We start from the raw sequence: 18,069 nt of genomic DNA, 5'->3' as shown, positions 1-18,069 counted from the left end.
ATGTATGAATTATAATTAGAGAAGAATCAAAAATTTTTAACAATAACTAAATCGATACACCAGGATTTAATCGTTATTGTAATAAGTAAAACTCGCGCTTAATGGACTCAACTTTAAAACCCAAGCCGGATAGTTCTATATTGGTTTATAAATATTACGATTCATATTATAATTATTGCTATTTGATAATAACACCTCTAAAGTGAACATCATTGCTGTAACGTTATTACTGTTGATTTTGACCATAAATATCTTGAATTACATGAAGAATTGTCGTTGCCATAATTCTAATTTCGTCGCTTTCACTTCTTAAAAATATCTCCAGCCTAATTAAACCTAAATAAATACTCCAATAGTTAACAAATAAGTTCAAGCACTTATCATTAACATAAAAGTACGATAAATACATATGTAAGTTGCCAATACGAGCTATCAATCTTTTCGATATATTTGAAAACCTTATTTACCTCCTATATCATCGAAATCAGTACATATCGACAATTTCATATCATCATCTAGCGTTCCCTAAAAATGCCATAACATTATTATGACTTTTCCAGTCGATACTATTGGTAACACGTGTATTATACAATGTTGACTACTACGCAAAAAGGTTATTTCATGCTACCTCGATTAGATTTAAGAGAGCAGCTAGGGAATGCCTTATTATCTGCATTCAAAAAATAGAGAATATTTCTAATGAAAATGTTGGAAAATTGCTACATTAATAGCAAAGTAGCACGCACTACTTGAAAATTTTTCACATGAATTCATACAAAGTTATAAACATGAAGTCGTACCATATGATTTTTAATAAGCAGACTGCTATAGAGCAAATCAACGATGCCAATCTCACACAGCTGTTGAAGCTATATAATAAGTAAACAGTTTCGTTAGTTTGTTACTCATTCGTAAGGCATTACTGGTAAATTAAAATTATACACTACCTTTTCCATGAGACTAACCTGATCCTCTGCTGCTCCAGTTATAAAATTGTCAATTACCCAACAAATTTCTTTTACGATATGCATATCAGGCTAAATTATGATAAATAAATCAAACCTTTATTAATCTAGTCTATAGCCAAGAATGTACAATCTCAGTCTTTAAGACGCCATTCATTTATTACAGTTACAGAAGATGCTGTATGTGCTAGAAAAATATTAAAAATGGTTTTACATTTCTAATTTGTTCAAAAACGGTGGGAAGAATCTTAACATCGAGCAGAACCTGAAATATAAACAGGCCAATTTATCACACTTCAGCAAGAATAGTTATCTTTTCATAAATTTTAAACTTACTTGCTTTATGTTTATAGAACCAGTTGCAATATTGGAAATGACCTTTATAGTGTCCTGTAACAGTAAATGTAAGTAAAATAAAATGCATCGGCTCTTGATTCTGCAAGCATATAGAAATAATTTATCTTCTACGCCGTCAATGGCTAGCTAGATTATATACAAATAAAGATTCCTTTACCAATATGATATATACATCCTTTGTCTTTAACAACAGCTCGAAATGATCTTGTGCATTACAATCAATTAAAGCCTAAAGAATGTATAAAAAATAGAAATGAATTAAACTAGACCCAGATTATCCAGTATAAAACATCACACACAGTAATGATATTATAACTATATGCGCCATTCATACTTGTGTAAAGCGGCTATAATCGGAACTTGAGACATTTTGACATACACGAATTGCTGCTTTCTAAGTATTTGTATATAAAAGTGCAAGTCGCTTATTGTATAATCGATTTCAAAATCAGTAATTGCATAGTTATTTACATTAACAATGTGCGTTTCTTATACATAACTTTAAATTGTTATCAAACCTGAACATTTAAATCATTCCTCGATAACAATTTTACCACTTTTTCTAACAACCCTGACGTCACAGCAACCTATACGATAAAAAATATATCTTAAACCACCCAAACTTTACCGTAAATAATCCGTTAAACAAACTTATTTAGGATGGACGAAACCCTAGTAGAAACCTGTAAATATGACGGATTGTCATTCCTAGTCAGATAATATGCAGCTCCAGCTAGACTACTTTGTACCTATTCGTGTTAGTATTGAACATTATTACATTTTGTTATTGTTTAAGTTGTATTTGATAAATATATATTGATTTTTCGTAAATAAAATTTATAAATATGATCAAAAGCATAAAGTGATAGCCTAAATGACCAACCGTCAATATTTCCTGGTCCAAGAGTTCAACTATGTAAACCGTTAACTAGAAAAATCATAGTTGTATCAAGAAATTGTAAATAAACGAAATCTTGAAGATAAGAAAGGGTTTGAACATTAATTTAGGTATTAATCATCGAAAAATTGTCCTAATGTATGTGAACACGCTACCTTTTTTGCAATCTCAAGTGGTAATTGGGAACTTGGATAGCTTAAAACCTTATTTATTAATTTCGCTACACTTTCTAATTGGTAAGCCTACAAGGTTAATTTTACCATCGTAAAGATTTTGATGCAATAATATAATTTATCATAATATAGATAGTATAAATGGCAGCATTGCTTTTTATTTTATGTATTACAGGTGTGCTATAAGCTTAATACAGATTTAAATTTGGTAATTTACCGGCTTATTTACATCTGCAGCAGCATCAAACTTTGTCATTACAGCACAATCAATAATTTTATTTCGGTAGTCAATGCAATCCCCTATTGTCAAGTTTGTCATAATATATATTTTATAAGGCGACCGGTATATATTAAGCATTGGACTATTTTTACATAGTACATCATGTAGATAGATCTTGTAAACTAATATTTACAATATTACCGACCTGCAATGAAAGCTAAAGCGAGAGCAACTTTTTCACATACATTTGGATATTCAGTAGATAAATTATTGACAAGTACTGGAATACCATCTAATACAAATATTGTACAATAAGTGATCTTCAATACAAAATTTTACGATTGCTTTCAAAGCAAACGTGTTTAGGCCGATCCTATGACTTAATCAACGTAACCTAAATTCAGGATATTTAATGTACTGTAGATATATTGTTAGCTTGTACCTGCGTTGACGATAACCTTCGGGCCTCGTGAATCACTGCTTGCAATTATGCTGAGGATCCAAGCTGCTTCGTGTTGTGTTTTGGAACTGTAGAATTAAAAATATTGATAGAAACAGTCATTACAAATATGACAGGCTGGAAGGCATGCTAACCAGTGTATCAAATAACAACACAGGATGTAACTGTTGGAATTCAACTATTACTATTAGTATTTATTTTTAAGCAGACTTTAAAATACAACGATCTTAGGAAATGATTACTGTAACATCTACAATGGAGAAAATAATGCAACATCGCTAATAAATTGTTGTAAACTTTTAATGTAGCAGTTGCACTTTGGTCAATTTATATTAGACCTAGAATACTGCCCTGTGTAATATCTCACTAACCTATCTGATTCTCTTAAACATTCTATAGTTTTATCGACCAGACCAACCCTAGTACAATAAGAAAAGAGTGTGATACAATTATCATACTAAAGCATGGAGCCATTCAATTTTGTTCAATACAACACTTTACGTTCCCTTTCTATTAATTTTCTTAAATTGAAGGTATATAAGTTTGCTGTGCCGTTGATACTATACAAGCATGGCATCTTTCATTCATGCCATAAAATACAGTAAGAAGTGAAATTATAGAATATGGTTGCGATTTGGGTGGTTCTATACTGCCTACACAGTAGGCGAGTAACACACTACGCAAAATATTATCATCAATCAATTATTGATCATACTCGAATGTACTGTAGATAGTTCTACCATGACTTCACTAAACTAATTGAACAACTCATTTTTGAATGTTTTACCACATCAGCTAGAAATGAAATCAGTGAACAAAATATAACAATAGTATTAGTAAATGATGATAGAAATGGTTGAGTAACAACAAGATGGAATAGAACAAGAGATAATAAAATCTCCATCATTATTGTGACAATAATACGTCTTTTCCACTTTGCATGATACCTTATTGCTGCCTCTACTGGAGGACTGCTTCTGGCGGTTAAAAGTTGTCTATATGGCGTATAAATCAAAACGGAGGTAAAATTAAGATTGTTTTGTTCTACTGCCTGAGCGTCAATATAGTGTCTATTTATCTATGAACGGTATTATCTTTCAAGTGAATGATAGCTCAATGTCTATCAAGGCGATGAGGAAAGCAATGATTCATAACATTGATTACAAACGCTAATTAATTCTACCCTGCGTGCTGAACGACATCGTAGACTGCTGCTGGATCTGCAGTCACGCCAAGAGTGGATATCTTCTACAATAACCAATGACAATATATCCGTATCAACTTAGCATTACAGTCTTACTAGCTATAATTTGGTCATTAATATTGGGTCAAAATGTTTACATGAGTTAATTAGTTGATGAAACCGCATTTACAAAAACTGGCGTGCATAGAAAAACAGTTGTTCATAGACTGACTACCCTATCATCATTTGGCCGAGTTGTTCTCGATCGTACAGTACATAGATCATGTCGAGTCTGCATAACAGATCGAGTTGATGGGTAAATGTGCGAGTATGTACAGTATACTGTCTACAAGTATTGTAAGCAAAATGGCAATAAACTATTACATATCATTATCGATTGGTCGCTATCATTGATTGCATTATAATAATATAAGAATAAGAATAATTATTATTGCGATCAAAGCCAAGGTTGCATTATCGCGAATGGCTATTGTGGGGCATGCAAAAATAATGAATTCACGTTACTGACTGACACTGCTTTACTTCTACTACTAGTTGTAGATAGAGTCAGAAGGAATAGTCAAAGTTTGTATTGATAAAGCCGATGATGTTGTATTCTACTGAAATGGGGTTAGTCTTTTAGCAGTATAGGCTAGTATCGTGCGATCATGATTAGCTTACCTCTACCATTAACTGCAACTGTTTTTTCCAAGGGGTTTTTTTTCATAGCAATACAATCAAAAAGGATTGCAAACCAAAATAGAGAGAGAGAGAGAGAGTAAAGAATTAGTATTACAGTAGAATATTCCAATTTGTACGAATAGTTCCTATTTAGCATAGTAAGTATACTGTAGTCATTGATTTGATTGAATATCCTATCCACTAAGCATAAGAGAGAATAAGACGCCTTCCATTTGACATTCTAGTGTACAGTAGTGTACTATTGGACAATGAAAGGAGAGTGATGAGTGTGATTGCCGGGTAGTGCTCTTACGACTAGGCAGTTTTTCAATGGCTGAAATGATTTTAGACGCTATTCTTAGGTGATAATTGATCGTTCAAGCATTACAAGAACAGACTGAATCCATCAACTGTTATTCCATGGTAGAATAAGTTGATCGATGCACTAGGAAAGACAGAAATGAGTGGCAAAGTAGTGTACGAATGGAGAGCATTCAAAGCGATACAACAGGAGTAATGTGTAATGAAGTGATTGCCGGCCAGTTAATTGACTGCGGCATGACTGCGTCATTGGATTTTTCTGACTGCTTGATTGCATCTAACCTCTTCTTCATCTTCCATCGCTACTTGGTCAGTTTGTATGGATCAAGTGCATTCTATATACAGTGAGAAAGGCTAGAAATCAATGGAAATTCGTCGATTGCTGAACTATTTGCAAGCGATGTTGATTTAATGGAAATTGTTGAAAGCGAATAACGCCGCGGGATGTCCTTACGTCAAATATTCATGAGGCATGATGGGCCATTAGCATGGGTAGATGACGAAAGCGTTTATTGCCTGACAGTATTCAGTATGGTCTGCTCGACCAGCGCAGTCAACAAACTGAAAGCTAGAGTCCAACGCTACTTGAAACGTGGAGTACAGTGTACTGTAGACGACTTGCACGACTGTACTGTACACTGTAGAGTGTTGAATCAACAACGCAGTACTACCGTAGGAAATGACCAAATACTCTATCAAATAAAGTCTAAATTCAAGTACTGTACGTAGTACAGTACTACGTTCTAAACTGCGTTGCTGACAATCAATTCAATCTTCAATTGAGAGTAAGAGTTCGTAGTTAGTTTTACAATCATTCCAACAAAGTGTTCCATTTCTTGTCTCCATGCTCATTGACACCAGTATGAACCTTCAATACGGCTGTTCGTATTCACTGTACAATACAGTACTTGTCAACATACAGTACTGTACAGTACTGTACTGTCATGGCTCCATTTTGTAGTCTACAGTACCGTACTGTACGATTACTGTGAATCCTTCTCGACTGCTACTAGAAAAAATACTACAGTAGACCGGCTGCCACTCTCCTCCGACGGACGGACTTTTCATACAAGACAAGGCCGCAAAATATCCAAAAAGAGTTGCTCAGTATAGATAGATCTTCCGTCTCTGTTTTCCAAATCACTCGTATTCATTTCAATAACATTCATCATCTAAATGGACTGCTTCTAAGCAGAGCTTAGTAACAGGCAATGGAATAGGACTTCATTTAGAAAAAATGAGTCTCTTTAGAATCGACTGGCGTCATACTAAAGTACTGTCAAAATGGACACAATGTAGAGTTGTAGACGCAATGAATTGACCAAAGCAGGCCCGATGTCTGTCCGTCCAAAGGAGTTGCAGGTCTACACTCTACAGTACTGTAGTGGTCCATGGATTACTGTCAGTAGAAAAAATGAGTCTATTCAGTCAGAATCGACTGGCGCCATACTAAAGTACTGTCAAAATGAAGTATTTGACACAATAGATTGACCAAAGCAGGCCCGATGTCTGTCCGTCCAAAGGAGTTGCAGGTCGACTGTAGTAGTCCATGGATTACCGTCAGTAGAAAAAATGAGTCTCTTCAGAATCGACTGGCGCCATACTAAAGTACTGTCAAAATGGAGTATTTGACACAATGGATTGACCAAAGCAGGTCCAATGTATGTCCGTCCATAGGAGTTGCAGTCACTCTACAGTACAGTAGTGGTCTATGGATTACTGTCAGTAGAAAAATGAGTCTCTTCAGAATCGACTGGCGCCATACTAAAGTACTGTCAAAATGAAGTATTTGACACAATGGGTTGACCAAAGCAGGCCAAATGTCTGTCCGTCCAAAGGAGTTGCAGTGTAGACTCTACAGTACACTACTACAGTAGTAGTCCATGGATTACTGTCAGTAGAAAAAATCAGTCTCTCCAGAATCGACTAGTGCGATACTAAAGTACTGTCAAAATGGAGTATTTGACACAATGTATTGACCAAAGCAGGCCAAATGTCTGTCCGTCCAAAGGAGTTGCAGGGCTACAGTACTGTACTGTACAGTACAGTAAGTCATGACTGTACAGTACTGTACACTGTACAGTATTACAGCATTGCAGTACTGTACTGTATATTGTGCAGTGCAAAGTTTGTTGTCCTACAGTATCCTACTGTAGAAGTCCTTTCTGCGGACTGTAGCTCGGTCCGAAAGAGTGAGCTAAGAATTTTCCTTTGAGCTGTATAGCTTGGAAATGCAGATACTGTACTGTACAGTGTACAGTAGAGTATCTGTGCTCCTGTTTCAGTGGCTTGATCAAGGCATCTCCTCAATCTCCTATCCTAGTACTGTACGGTACAGCAGTTGGGGAAATACTGTAGCGTACTGTAAGACCAACATCATCCCAAATCGATAGGGTCCCTGTGTCGACGTCGATGTTCTTTAATATTGATCATTAAAAGTGGAAAGACTCTTGGCTTTCCTCTGGCCTGCTGATTGCTGGTGAAGTAACGATCAAGGTAGCCAGTGATAACTTGTAAGAAAATTGGACCATTATTAATCAATCTGGTTGGTTTAGCCCCTCGATTTCTCATCATCAAGTTGTCTCTCTCTCTCTCTCTCTCTCTCTCTACGTGTAAAGTAATAACACAACATCCACATTCAACATACGGACGACAACAGTGATATAGCCTAGTAGACAAGTTCACCATGTCGACACCAGCAAGAAGACGATTAATGAGAGACTTTAAAAAGTAAGTACAGCAATACAGTATTGGATTGAAAGGAATGATTAAACATAAACCTAGATTGAAATCCATTGACTGTTGTAGCGCGTTGATACTGTCTTTTCATGTTTGTCTACCCACTATTTCCCATCGACCTTATTCAGTAATTTACATTGCTACGGATAATGAAAATGGTACTTGCATCATCGGTTTCAAGTATCGAAACTCGTTGATAGTGCTGTATAGTGGAGAATTATTCCTAGTGATGACATAACTTCTAAAATGAAGATCAATAAGTAAAAGAAGAGCGGCCTAATCAAGTTTGTCATCGACCATGAAGTTTTCACGTTTTATATGGCACTGCAGGAGCCAAAGTCTTATTCAATTTGTACAACCATTCTAGCTGGCTGTACAAGATTGTATGCAGTGGATGATAGACAAGTTACACTAGAGTACAATACAGTCCGTAGCTGCGTCTTCCGTAGCTATACTATGGTTGAGGACGGGTAGAGCTGTGATACTTACTGTACTGTACAGTACAAAGTGGTACCGTACCGTTTCAGTTTCCGTACCCTAGTAGGTCGTATCACGTAGACTGACGCAGCACATTGGGGCATGCGCGTGTAGTGGCTTGCTGCTAGTCATTTCAACTTGCTGTATTGCTTGACTGTGACTACCATGGATACCATCAATGATTCGAAAATTGGACAATTTTCTAGTAATCCATGGACGTAGAATAGGTCGAAAAGTCTCCAGTTTTATCCTCTTTCGCAGACTATGCTAGAAAAAGGAGAGAGAGGAATCGCTGATAGACTTGGAGGAGTGAACAAGATAAGCCTAGACATGTTTTACTGTACAGGATGAAAGGAAGGGCTTTGCAATCTTGAGTAACGATACTGTATACGACAGTGCACAGTGACGTTGGCGAAGAAAAAGAACAGCAGTCGCTGATCAACTTTACAGGAGTCAACAAGATAAAGCCTTGACATGGCTTACTGTTGTACCTAAAAGTAAGGACTTGGTAATCTTGAGTAACTATACAGTGTACAGTGAGGTTGGCGATAATGCAGTTGGAGTTGGATGGACTATAACAGAAATAATGAGAGAGGAGTCGCTAATGGACTGCCAGTCGTGAACAACATCACCTTGGACATGTCTTACTGTAGTGCTTGAAAGGAAGGAGTGACGTTGGCGATGATACAGTATCAGTTTGATATCAGCAGCACCATAGTAGTCCCTGGCAACGCCAACGATTCTTCTTCGATCTTGTACTGTATCCAAATTAAATATGACAGTTCAAGTCCATCATGATGTATAGCATATCAACGCTTTGGAGAGTGTTTCAATGCTGTCATCATGCATCTGAGTGGATAGAGGATAAACGTTCCAAAGTCTCGTTTAACACCGACGCGTACTACGGTGCCTAGTGATATCGGACTTCCATCATCCAAATTTGTAGTATTACGTGTGAAATAACCTACTGTAGTAATATCCTTGGATGGAGTTCATGATAATCAATTTCCTAATTGCAATGATTTACAATAGTTGCCACTGTCATCAATAATTGTTTCACTCCGCTTTTTACATCGCTTTATCCCTCAGAAAGTGCGCTTACCGTAATGGAATTATCCTGTACCAGCTATAATGAATGAGGGATTGAGTTATAGCAATAGGCAATGATAGCTAGGGTGTGTAACTAGAAAGCACCATTTCATGGATTTCATGTGATGTAGATAGGACATGAACTCTTAAAATGCATTTCAAAAATAGCTTACACTTAACGGATATCGCTACTTTTTTTTCTTCATCCCATCAAACTAGATTACAAGAAGATCCACCAGCAGGTGTAAGCGGAGCTCCTACCGAAGACAATATTTTAATTTGGAATGCGGTCATATTTGGGTAATGATTGACGCACTTGTAGAGTAGGGATACCGTCCCCCAACGAATGATTCTATACTTGACATGATATATCAATAAGAATGTTAGCCAGTGAGCTATTACTGTATAAATACCCATGAAAGCTAGTCCAAGCAGTACGAGTACTCTTATCAACATTTTTAAATCATGCCAGGCAAATTCTAAGATACTGTATATTATATCTTTATTTTCATATATCGAAATGGATATACGATGGACCTCGCTTATAGACCTCATGATACACCTTTTGAAGACGGTTAGTTCATAAATTGAAAAGATTGTAATACCAACGCAACTGCTAAAGTTTTTTACCACTTCCTTTGAACACCAGTTGACTATCTATTAAAATGTCATAGCGATGTTGAATTTTCGGTATTCGTAAACTTATTTATTACTTTTATCTGTCATGATTATCCACGCCGATTCGGAATGGCTATAGGTACCTTTAAATTAACGATTCGGTTTACGGAAGATTATCCTAACAAACCTCCCGCAGTTAGATTTGTCTCCAAAATGTTTCATCCTAATGGTAAGACTTTAAAGCGATGTTGCGTAAATACTGTGAAGATTTGTTTACAAGTTCAATGTCTGCAACCAAGGAAAAATACTTGATACACCTAACGTTAAAGTGTATTGACGACTGTAAACAAAGCTATCGCGAATTCATGCCTTGCTACATATTCTTAATTGTAGTTTATGCGGACGGCGGGATATGCCTAGATATATTACAAAATAGATGGAGTCCTACATATGATGTGTCAGCTATCCTCACTTCGATACAAGTAAGCTAAGTAACTTTAAAGCCTGATCATTTCACATTCTCTGTTGTACACGTTGGTCAACGTTTAGAGACGTTTTCTATGCATCAATCCGTAATAACTATTTATTTTGTTGATCCAGTCTCTTTTAGATGAACCTAATCCTAATAGTCCTGCAAACAGCCTAGCTGCCCAATTATATCAGCAGAATAAACGTGAATATGAAAAGAAAGTTTCTGCTATAGTAGAAGAAAGTTGGATGAACGAATAATATATCATTATTATTTAACCTATTTCTGAATTATTTGATCATCCTGCTTATTTTCTATTGCAATCAATTAATTATTCTAGCAAAGTTACAACTCCAGATGATTACTGTATCAATTGTAAAGTAATTTGAATAGTATGCACTATCAAGGAAATAACTATTACTGTATTCAAGTTTTATCACGATAACAGAAATAGGTTCAAGTCTCTTGTATTATATTCATCTTAATTTAACTATGCGCCGAACAAGGATGTTAGTCTGTGTCGTGCTCATCTATGTTAATAGTATAATGATAAGATTGTTACATGTATACATTTTGGCAAGGTTTAAATTAAATTTATACAAAAAGTTTATCATGAACACGCACAACGTGATCGTGAGCATGATGTACTATAGTTCTCTCTCTTACTGCTAGCAGTTACAAGCTTTTGCTACTGTTATCATATGTGTACTTAGTATTCATGCCAGCATAGATCAACTGAGATTGTGTAGTGTTTTTATACGACTTTTTTGTAATTGACGCTAACGTTAATTAGATTATGTAATGATTTGTCCTAGTCATGTTACTGTAAAAGTATATGTATATAGATACAGTACCTTATATAGACAGAGAGAATATGTGCATAAAGTCTATACCGTATATACGTATCTATGTATATTAAATACATTAGAATCATTTTGACTTAATTATTACAAATGCCACTTCAACTTGTTCAGAGAGTACTCGTATTCTATTCTAATGGATTTTTTTAAGTCACCAATACGTTGTTTACTTGTGACTACGTAAGTTGTCCAGCGAAAACATTAATAAATGTTAGTTTTTTGCAATAGTAGCGGCAACCTAATGGACTATAATAATTCTTTCCGTTTCAATAGCAAGTTTTTTCCTACTCATTCGCATGACATTCAGTTAATATCGAAACGTATTGTACTCTAGGTACAGTGAAATAAGATTTTAAGCTAATTAACAACGGCTGCAAAGGTTAATCGAAGTATTTGAATGTCCCCGTTTGTAACCGGCACTATAAGTGCGCGGTGCACCAACTTGATGGCTATGATCTTGGATATATAGAAAGAAATTTTAGAATTTAATCATTTACGGCGGTTACTGTAGTTGCATTCCAAGGGCGCTGACTATAGACAAGATGGTGTAGTGTATAATGTTACATCATCACTTGATCTGCTCACTGGTTCTATTTCTTAAACAGTTTATACCTGAACGTAGAAAACGACGTTTGATTCAAATGAATACCGGCACTTAGGTTTAAAACATTTATTGAATATATTAAATATACGGATGAACTCAGACTAAACCATTGATGGTGTCATTGGAAGACAAAGGTTGTAGTTTGCCTACGAAGTATAAAAGATAGCAGGGGTAAAATAAAAATTAAGTATTAAATGCTCCATAAATCACGAAAATTCTGTGTTTGAAAATTTTATAGCGCTTTCCAATTTTTCTTTGAATAGACACGACTAATCTCACATTACTATCTGTAAATAGAAATTTAAACTTACTCGTTGATCCCAAAAGTTCGGTCCTTTCCATCCACACCATCCCTATAATAGACGGATTACACGATACGATTACGCATGAAAGATATATCGTATATACTGTAAATGACAGAAAACGCTTTAATTGTCTAAATTGAAATAGTCACATTTACGCATATTCGCTGAAAATAGTTTGCAATTTGTGCTATAACCTAACCTTGGAATGTATGGTTTTTAAATCATCTCTTCCAGTGTAGTGCGGATCCAATATAAGAAATTTCACTTCTCCTGTAATTTCATTAAAGGAAATTCCTAAAATTGTATGTGCTAAAACACCGCCACCTACATATAATAGAGATCACCATAAGAATCCTTATACGCATATTATAACTAAAATAAGTCATTGTTGGTGTAAATGTTAACAACAAATTTCATACCTATCATGATTGGAGTACCTTCACTTTGAAAATGACTGACGAGTTCTCGAGCTTTCTGCGGTAGTTCTGCTCCAGAACTAACGCATACAATTCTACTTGAAACCTAATATTTCAAAGCATAATAATATATATGTATATACATACTGACAACAAATAAGCTATCGTAAACTTATTTAAGATTAAACCGCTGTCGCTTTCTTAAAGCTCTAACTTAAATCTATACTCCTAGATTTCACGTACATTTAAGAAATGGTCTAAGCAGATGCTAACTTCGTACGAGCCTATCCACTTTTTAGATCCAACAAAAGTTGACGGCTTATCACCAACATCACATAAAGCCTACAAACAAGTCGATAATAGGATTACTGTTCATGAGTATAAGTCTAAAGAGAACCTTGCATAATAGTCACTGAATAGATTTTCTTACTTGCTGGATATCCTTATGCATTGGTGTTGCCTTATCTGTATAACCTTGGTATCTAAACCAAGAATAGAGGGTTTGAAATGAACGATAGGCACACCCCCATTGCTAAGAAAAAAATTACAACTTTAATAATAATGATGCTGCTCGTATCCTCGTACAAGTAAAGCTAATAAGAAGTATAGAATCGTCGCCGCGGAAGGCATTTCTTACATCATCATTGATATTATCCTGCATATAATGAAAGTAAGAGTAGCATCCATCTACTAGAGCAATTTGCGTGCCATCACCTACGTCAGATAACAAAAATTCACATTAGGATAATAGTTTGTAAAATTAAAATTTCGTAAACAGTGTATATATACAAACCTTTTGGCATAGAAAGCCCTTCGTGAGTATTAACTAGATGTCCGTCTAAATATAGTAATATCAAAATACACATAGGATAGATTAACAAGATTTAATTCTTATTGACTTTCCGCGTTACAGAATTTACAAGTTAGAAAGCACTCATCACCTTTAAACTGACTGCGATATTGATAGGAATTTGCTCGCTTTAGTAACGGTTTATTATCCGGCAGACAAAACATCATATGTAAATGTCTACGGTAGTCCTCTTTGGGGGTTAAAAAAGAGATATAGGGTGCATTAATACATTACGATGATACTGTAAGAGTAAGCACGTATTGACGTCTAGTCCTATTAACGGCTTTTATATTGATTGAAATTGATCGTTTCTACTGTGTAAAAAATAACCTAGTGTTTCTTCTGCAACCAATTCACCATTAATTTGTAAGTTTGGATACATGACCATAATTGGGCAATTACTGTCAGGAAGCACATACTGAAAGACTTCCGGAATAGCATGGTTTGGATTTCTATTATTCTAATTAAAATTGGGAAAATTAAGTATGGAATTCCCCCAAAATGACGCCATTTAGTAATAGTAAAATTCTAGCTTAGTATAGCTAACATCTTGGAGTAAATTTTTCACTTCATCCAGTTGGATTAATATCGCATCTGTAAATAGTTTAGCTAAGTGCTTTACACCAGTATCTCTGAAGTACAAAACTAGAATTTCAATGGATAGCATGATTTCATGAAGTTTGCAGTTATCTAATAGAAAGGTTAAAAAATATAATCAAGATCTGCTGTACTACAAGCTAATATTGACTATAACACTAGTATATTATGAAATTAAATAGTAAAGTATATTTGCACATACTTGATAATAATACTTCACAGTCCAGTATGGGACTGTGCAAATTTGATGAGCGATCAGTGGTTTTTTGTAATAATTCCACGTCAATCCTTTTCAGTGACTATTGAAGGGACGAAAATGACGTTATCAGTTTCATCGTCATCGTATAATTACAGTGCATGTAAAATTTTATAAGTTTCATTGATGGCATATAAAATTTACCGGATTATCAGCCGATTTGGGTTGATTTTTAATAAAATCTCGGCATGTTTTAGCACTATCACAAGTTGCATCCGAATTACACGACAGCATAAGCTGCCAGTCCCGAATAAAATAGCAATTTCTTTGACTTGTTACAATCTGCCTTAACCTGCTCATTTCGCGTTCAATGCTTTCCTCTAAGTGTATTGGATAAAATTTATGATTAATAATACTATAATAAGATTGAAATATTACTGTAGCAGTATTTTATCGTTAGAATTTCATTTGACCAGGGCGAAAATTACACTAATATGCACTACTTAACTGTTATAAGGGCTGAAGTACACAGGAATGTCTACTTTTATTCTAAAATTGAGTAGTTTATCCTGCAAATGTTCCACTAATTTGAATTGAGTATCCACTGCTATCCGTTGATCCGAGTTGTGTATCATAACTTTATCGATTTCGCTTTTACCATCCACAACAATGCCAACCAGTAATTCTGAATTGTCTACAAGCTAATAAGTCAATAGTATTGCATCATAAAGTGCCAATAGAATTGATATTATTTTTGATGTCGGTTAAGCGACAACTGATAAAATCTGGCCATTCAACCTTTCAACTCTTGCTATCTTTGTCATTAATTTAATTAACTGGGCTATAGTAGAATGATACGTAAAAGATTGCAGTAATTTACCTTGGTGTCTACTAGCAGCTTGAGATTTTTTTTGCACGTTTCTGTTAAAGTTTGATCATTATTCCCTTTGGCTAGAAAGATTCCGCATACTGAAATTCCTAATAAGAACAATGAATCAAGGCTAAAACATTCAGCATGATACAACAACATTGCAACCAGTTATAAAATATTTCAATAAGATGAAAAGCCGAAGAGATTTGAATATATTGTCATCATAAAGACCGGTAAGCTACACTATCTTTGATACGTAGACTGCGAAGCAGGCATTTCAAGTCCTGTACACTATTGTAATCGATCTGACCATTTCCACACTATTGAATAGCTTGATTATTGCAATTGTAGTATAATCTGACCTCCAGGTAGAAATGGTTGGATTTTCTTTAAGCATAACTTCCAATCGGGAGAAGTAACGCCAGTCAATGAATTACATTTGGCGCAGCCCAAAATAAAAACATTTTGCTGATTGATCAATCCGTACAATAAACCAAAATGGTCATCACTGGATTGGGTTAATTTCTACTCCATGCACGTATACCGTTGATATTGAAAAAGGAAGAAAATTAAGATTATTCACGAATCCATCGTTATTTTCTATATCCAAAGTCAAAGAAAATTATAGAAATCAAGCCTAGTGACACTTGCTTTGCTGATGCATTCATCAATTGTAACTTGGACCATGTCCACATCGATGGCGATTAATCCTTTCTACAGTAACGAAAGCTTGAATAGATCGATCAATGTGACAGCTAATTTACGCTTGTCTATCTGTCGCTTGCAGTAGGGGATGTTGTCTTGTAGTTACTTGGTTGGAATAAAATCAATTTTGTTATTCACAGGCAGAAAAATGGAAGAAGAATTTTGGTTCCTTCTACAATCCGTCCAACAACAACAACCACCGTGTACAGTGTACAGTACAGTCTACTAGGAGAGTGCAGTACTGTACAGTAGTGTACTGTAGTCCTGGTGGTCGCAGGTCAGTCGCACTATGGTCATTCCATTACGTCACTCCGAACTCTGACAGTGCTGTACTTGACTCTCATCAAGTTTCATCTTTCCTAGGTGATCGACGCATTTGCAGTCAGTCCTTTTCCTTTTACTCATACAAATATTACAGTACTAGTACAGTATTACAAGATTCGTCTTACAGTACAATGTACACATCTCGCTACAGTATGTACTGTGCTTCGAGACTGAGACGAGAGAGAGAGAGATGTTTCAGAAAAGAGAACTGGATTACTGCAAGTACGCCTAAGAGAGAGAGAGACTGCTACAAAGAGAAAAGGATTCAGAACCCAATATGCTCTGATGTATCTATCTATGTCTATCTCTATAAATCGATAGAGACAGTGTAGAACATAATTAAATAACAGATTGTGACCTAGTACGGTTCTAGTTGGATGACGTTATTGTTCCAGTTGCGTACGCATTATCATCATGATCGACGGTATATTAGTGTACAACTGTACATGATTAGTGGGGAAGTGGGCAATAATATTACATACAGGAATGGTGGATGGCTGCCTGCCTTGTTCACTGCGCATTTTACATTCATCAAATCTTCTACATTATTGTTCTACTCAAGTCAGGCCGTTGAAACTAGATTGAAAGTGTTCATTTTACTTTGCCCACACTTTAAATCGACTGTAGTTGAAACGGTTTGATACGGTGGCTCACATCAAGCAATGTACTAAAACTTCCATTCATTCTACGGTCATACCAATCATGCCAATTGAAGAGCGGAGCTATGTTGTTGCAAGCATCCGTTTCCATTGCTTATGAATTATTCATTTATCAATCAATTAAGAATGGAATTGATCCCTTTGGCGATTATCCATAACTTTCTGTCTATCATGAATGAATGAGGATAGCTCAGTGTCAAGTTGTTCTCAACCATGACAGCAGTTTAATGGATCAGGCACATCATAGAATACAGTACAGTATACATTTTGCCTAAAAGATAGTCTACATTGCATACCATACTGGATGGGTAAATCGAGCTCATCCCATACACCACTAGACCTTCTAGATTACAGTACTGTACTATGGTGTACACTGAAGAGTATCGAACTCACGACTACCATCGTATTTGGCCATCTGAATTGAATCATAGCAATATTCAATTTCAACGGTAACACAGCTCTGTAATACCAAAAAGGCAAGGAAAGCTTTCATCTCGGTAGGAAATACCATCATCTTGCGATTTAGTAATCCATTTCCCTCTCTGGTCCTCCTTTCTCTCAAGAAATAATATTGACTGACCACTTACTTGAAACACAAGACTGTGCAAATCGTTCAAGGCAGAAGCTCAGACGTACGGACGTTGTGGACACCCTCAGCAAATTGCATTCTTGACGATATTCCGTCATTGGATTAGAGGACGTATCAACATGTCACGCGATAACCCATGCTGGCCTTGCCAAAATTAAAGTTATATTAAGTCAAAATCCATCATTAGCGATAAAAGGGCAATCATAGTTGATCAAGATAAGCCAATTTTGGTGGCTTTTGCCATCATACTTTCAGGGAATTGGTTATTAATCTCTCACTCGATCATTCCATTACCTTGTTCAATGACCATGACTCTAAGGATGCTGATTGGATAGTGGCTGCAGGTTTACTGGCACTCTTTTCTAATTAGGATTGCTTAATTATTCTTATTAGTGTTTAAAGATTGAGCCTGTGCTGTGCTATCGATTAGACTGGAATGATTT

The 18,069-nt window shown here is 35.6% G+C and overlaps 3 protein-coding genes across 3 annotated transcripts; 1 reads left to right on the top strand and 2 right to left on the bottom strand.

The window, feature by feature from the left end:
* Positions 1 to 73: 73 nt before the first annotated feature.
* On the bottom strand, positions 74 to 5,558 carry TRIADDRAFT_56678 (uncharacterized protein; the record flags this gene model as incomplete). Its single annotated transcript, XM_002112511.1, has 19 exons — positions 74 to 135; positions 468 to 525; positions 629 to 670; positions 801 to 869; positions 966 to 1,037; positions 1,302 to 1,355; positions 1,480 to 1,551; positions 1,657 to 1,716; positions 1,841 to 1,909; positions 2,006 to 2,071; positions 2,206 to 2,250; positions 2,376 to 2,462; positions 2,611 to 2,693; positions 2,819 to 2,905; positions 3,056 to 3,141; positions 3,445 to 3,492; positions 4,021 to 4,068; positions 4,257 to 4,321; positions 5,541 to 5,558. The coding sequence occupies 19 exons, from the start codon at positions 5,556 to 5,558 to the stop codon at positions 74 to 76; spliced, it is 1,191 nt and encodes a 396-aa protein (XP_002112547.1).
* A 2,386-nt stretch (positions 5,559 to 7,944) lies between these two features.
* Positions 7,945 to 10,910, top strand: TRIADDRAFT_25115 (uncharacterized protein; the record flags this gene model as incomplete). Its single annotated transcript, XM_002112954.1, has 6 exons — positions 7,945 to 7,988; positions 9,783 to 9,863; positions 10,112 to 10,137; positions 10,321 to 10,410; positions 10,575 to 10,663; positions 10,782 to 10,910. The coding sequence occupies 6 exons, from the start codon at positions 7,945 to 7,947 to the stop codon at positions 10,908 to 10,910; spliced, it is 459 nt and encodes a 152-aa protein (XP_002112990.1).
* A 1,305-nt stretch (positions 10,911 to 12,215) lies between these two features.
* On the bottom strand, positions 12,216 to 13,547 carry TRIADDRAFT_25424 (uncharacterized protein; the record flags this gene model as incomplete). Its single annotated transcript, XM_002112510.1, has 7 exons — positions 12,216 to 12,260; positions 12,426 to 12,467; positions 12,619 to 12,743; positions 12,839 to 12,941; positions 13,079 to 13,177; positions 13,266 to 13,367; positions 13,473 to 13,547. Coding segments are annotated over 7 exons (591 nt in total), but the record flags the coding sequence as incomplete, so codon positions are not given.
* Between the last annotated feature and the right edge of the window lie 4,522 nt (positions 13,548 to 18,069).

Source organism: Trichoplax adhaerens, genomic scaffold (assembly GCF_000150275.1).
Source record: "Trichoplax adhaerens TRIADscaffold_5 genomic scaffold, whole genome shotgun sequence".
NCBI lineage: Eukaryota > Metazoa > Placozoa > Uniplacotomia > Trichoplacea > Trichoplacidae > Trichoplax > Trichoplax adhaerens.
Note: the sequence above shows the minus strand (reverse complement) of the source record. Positions and strands in the feature narration are given on the sequence as shown.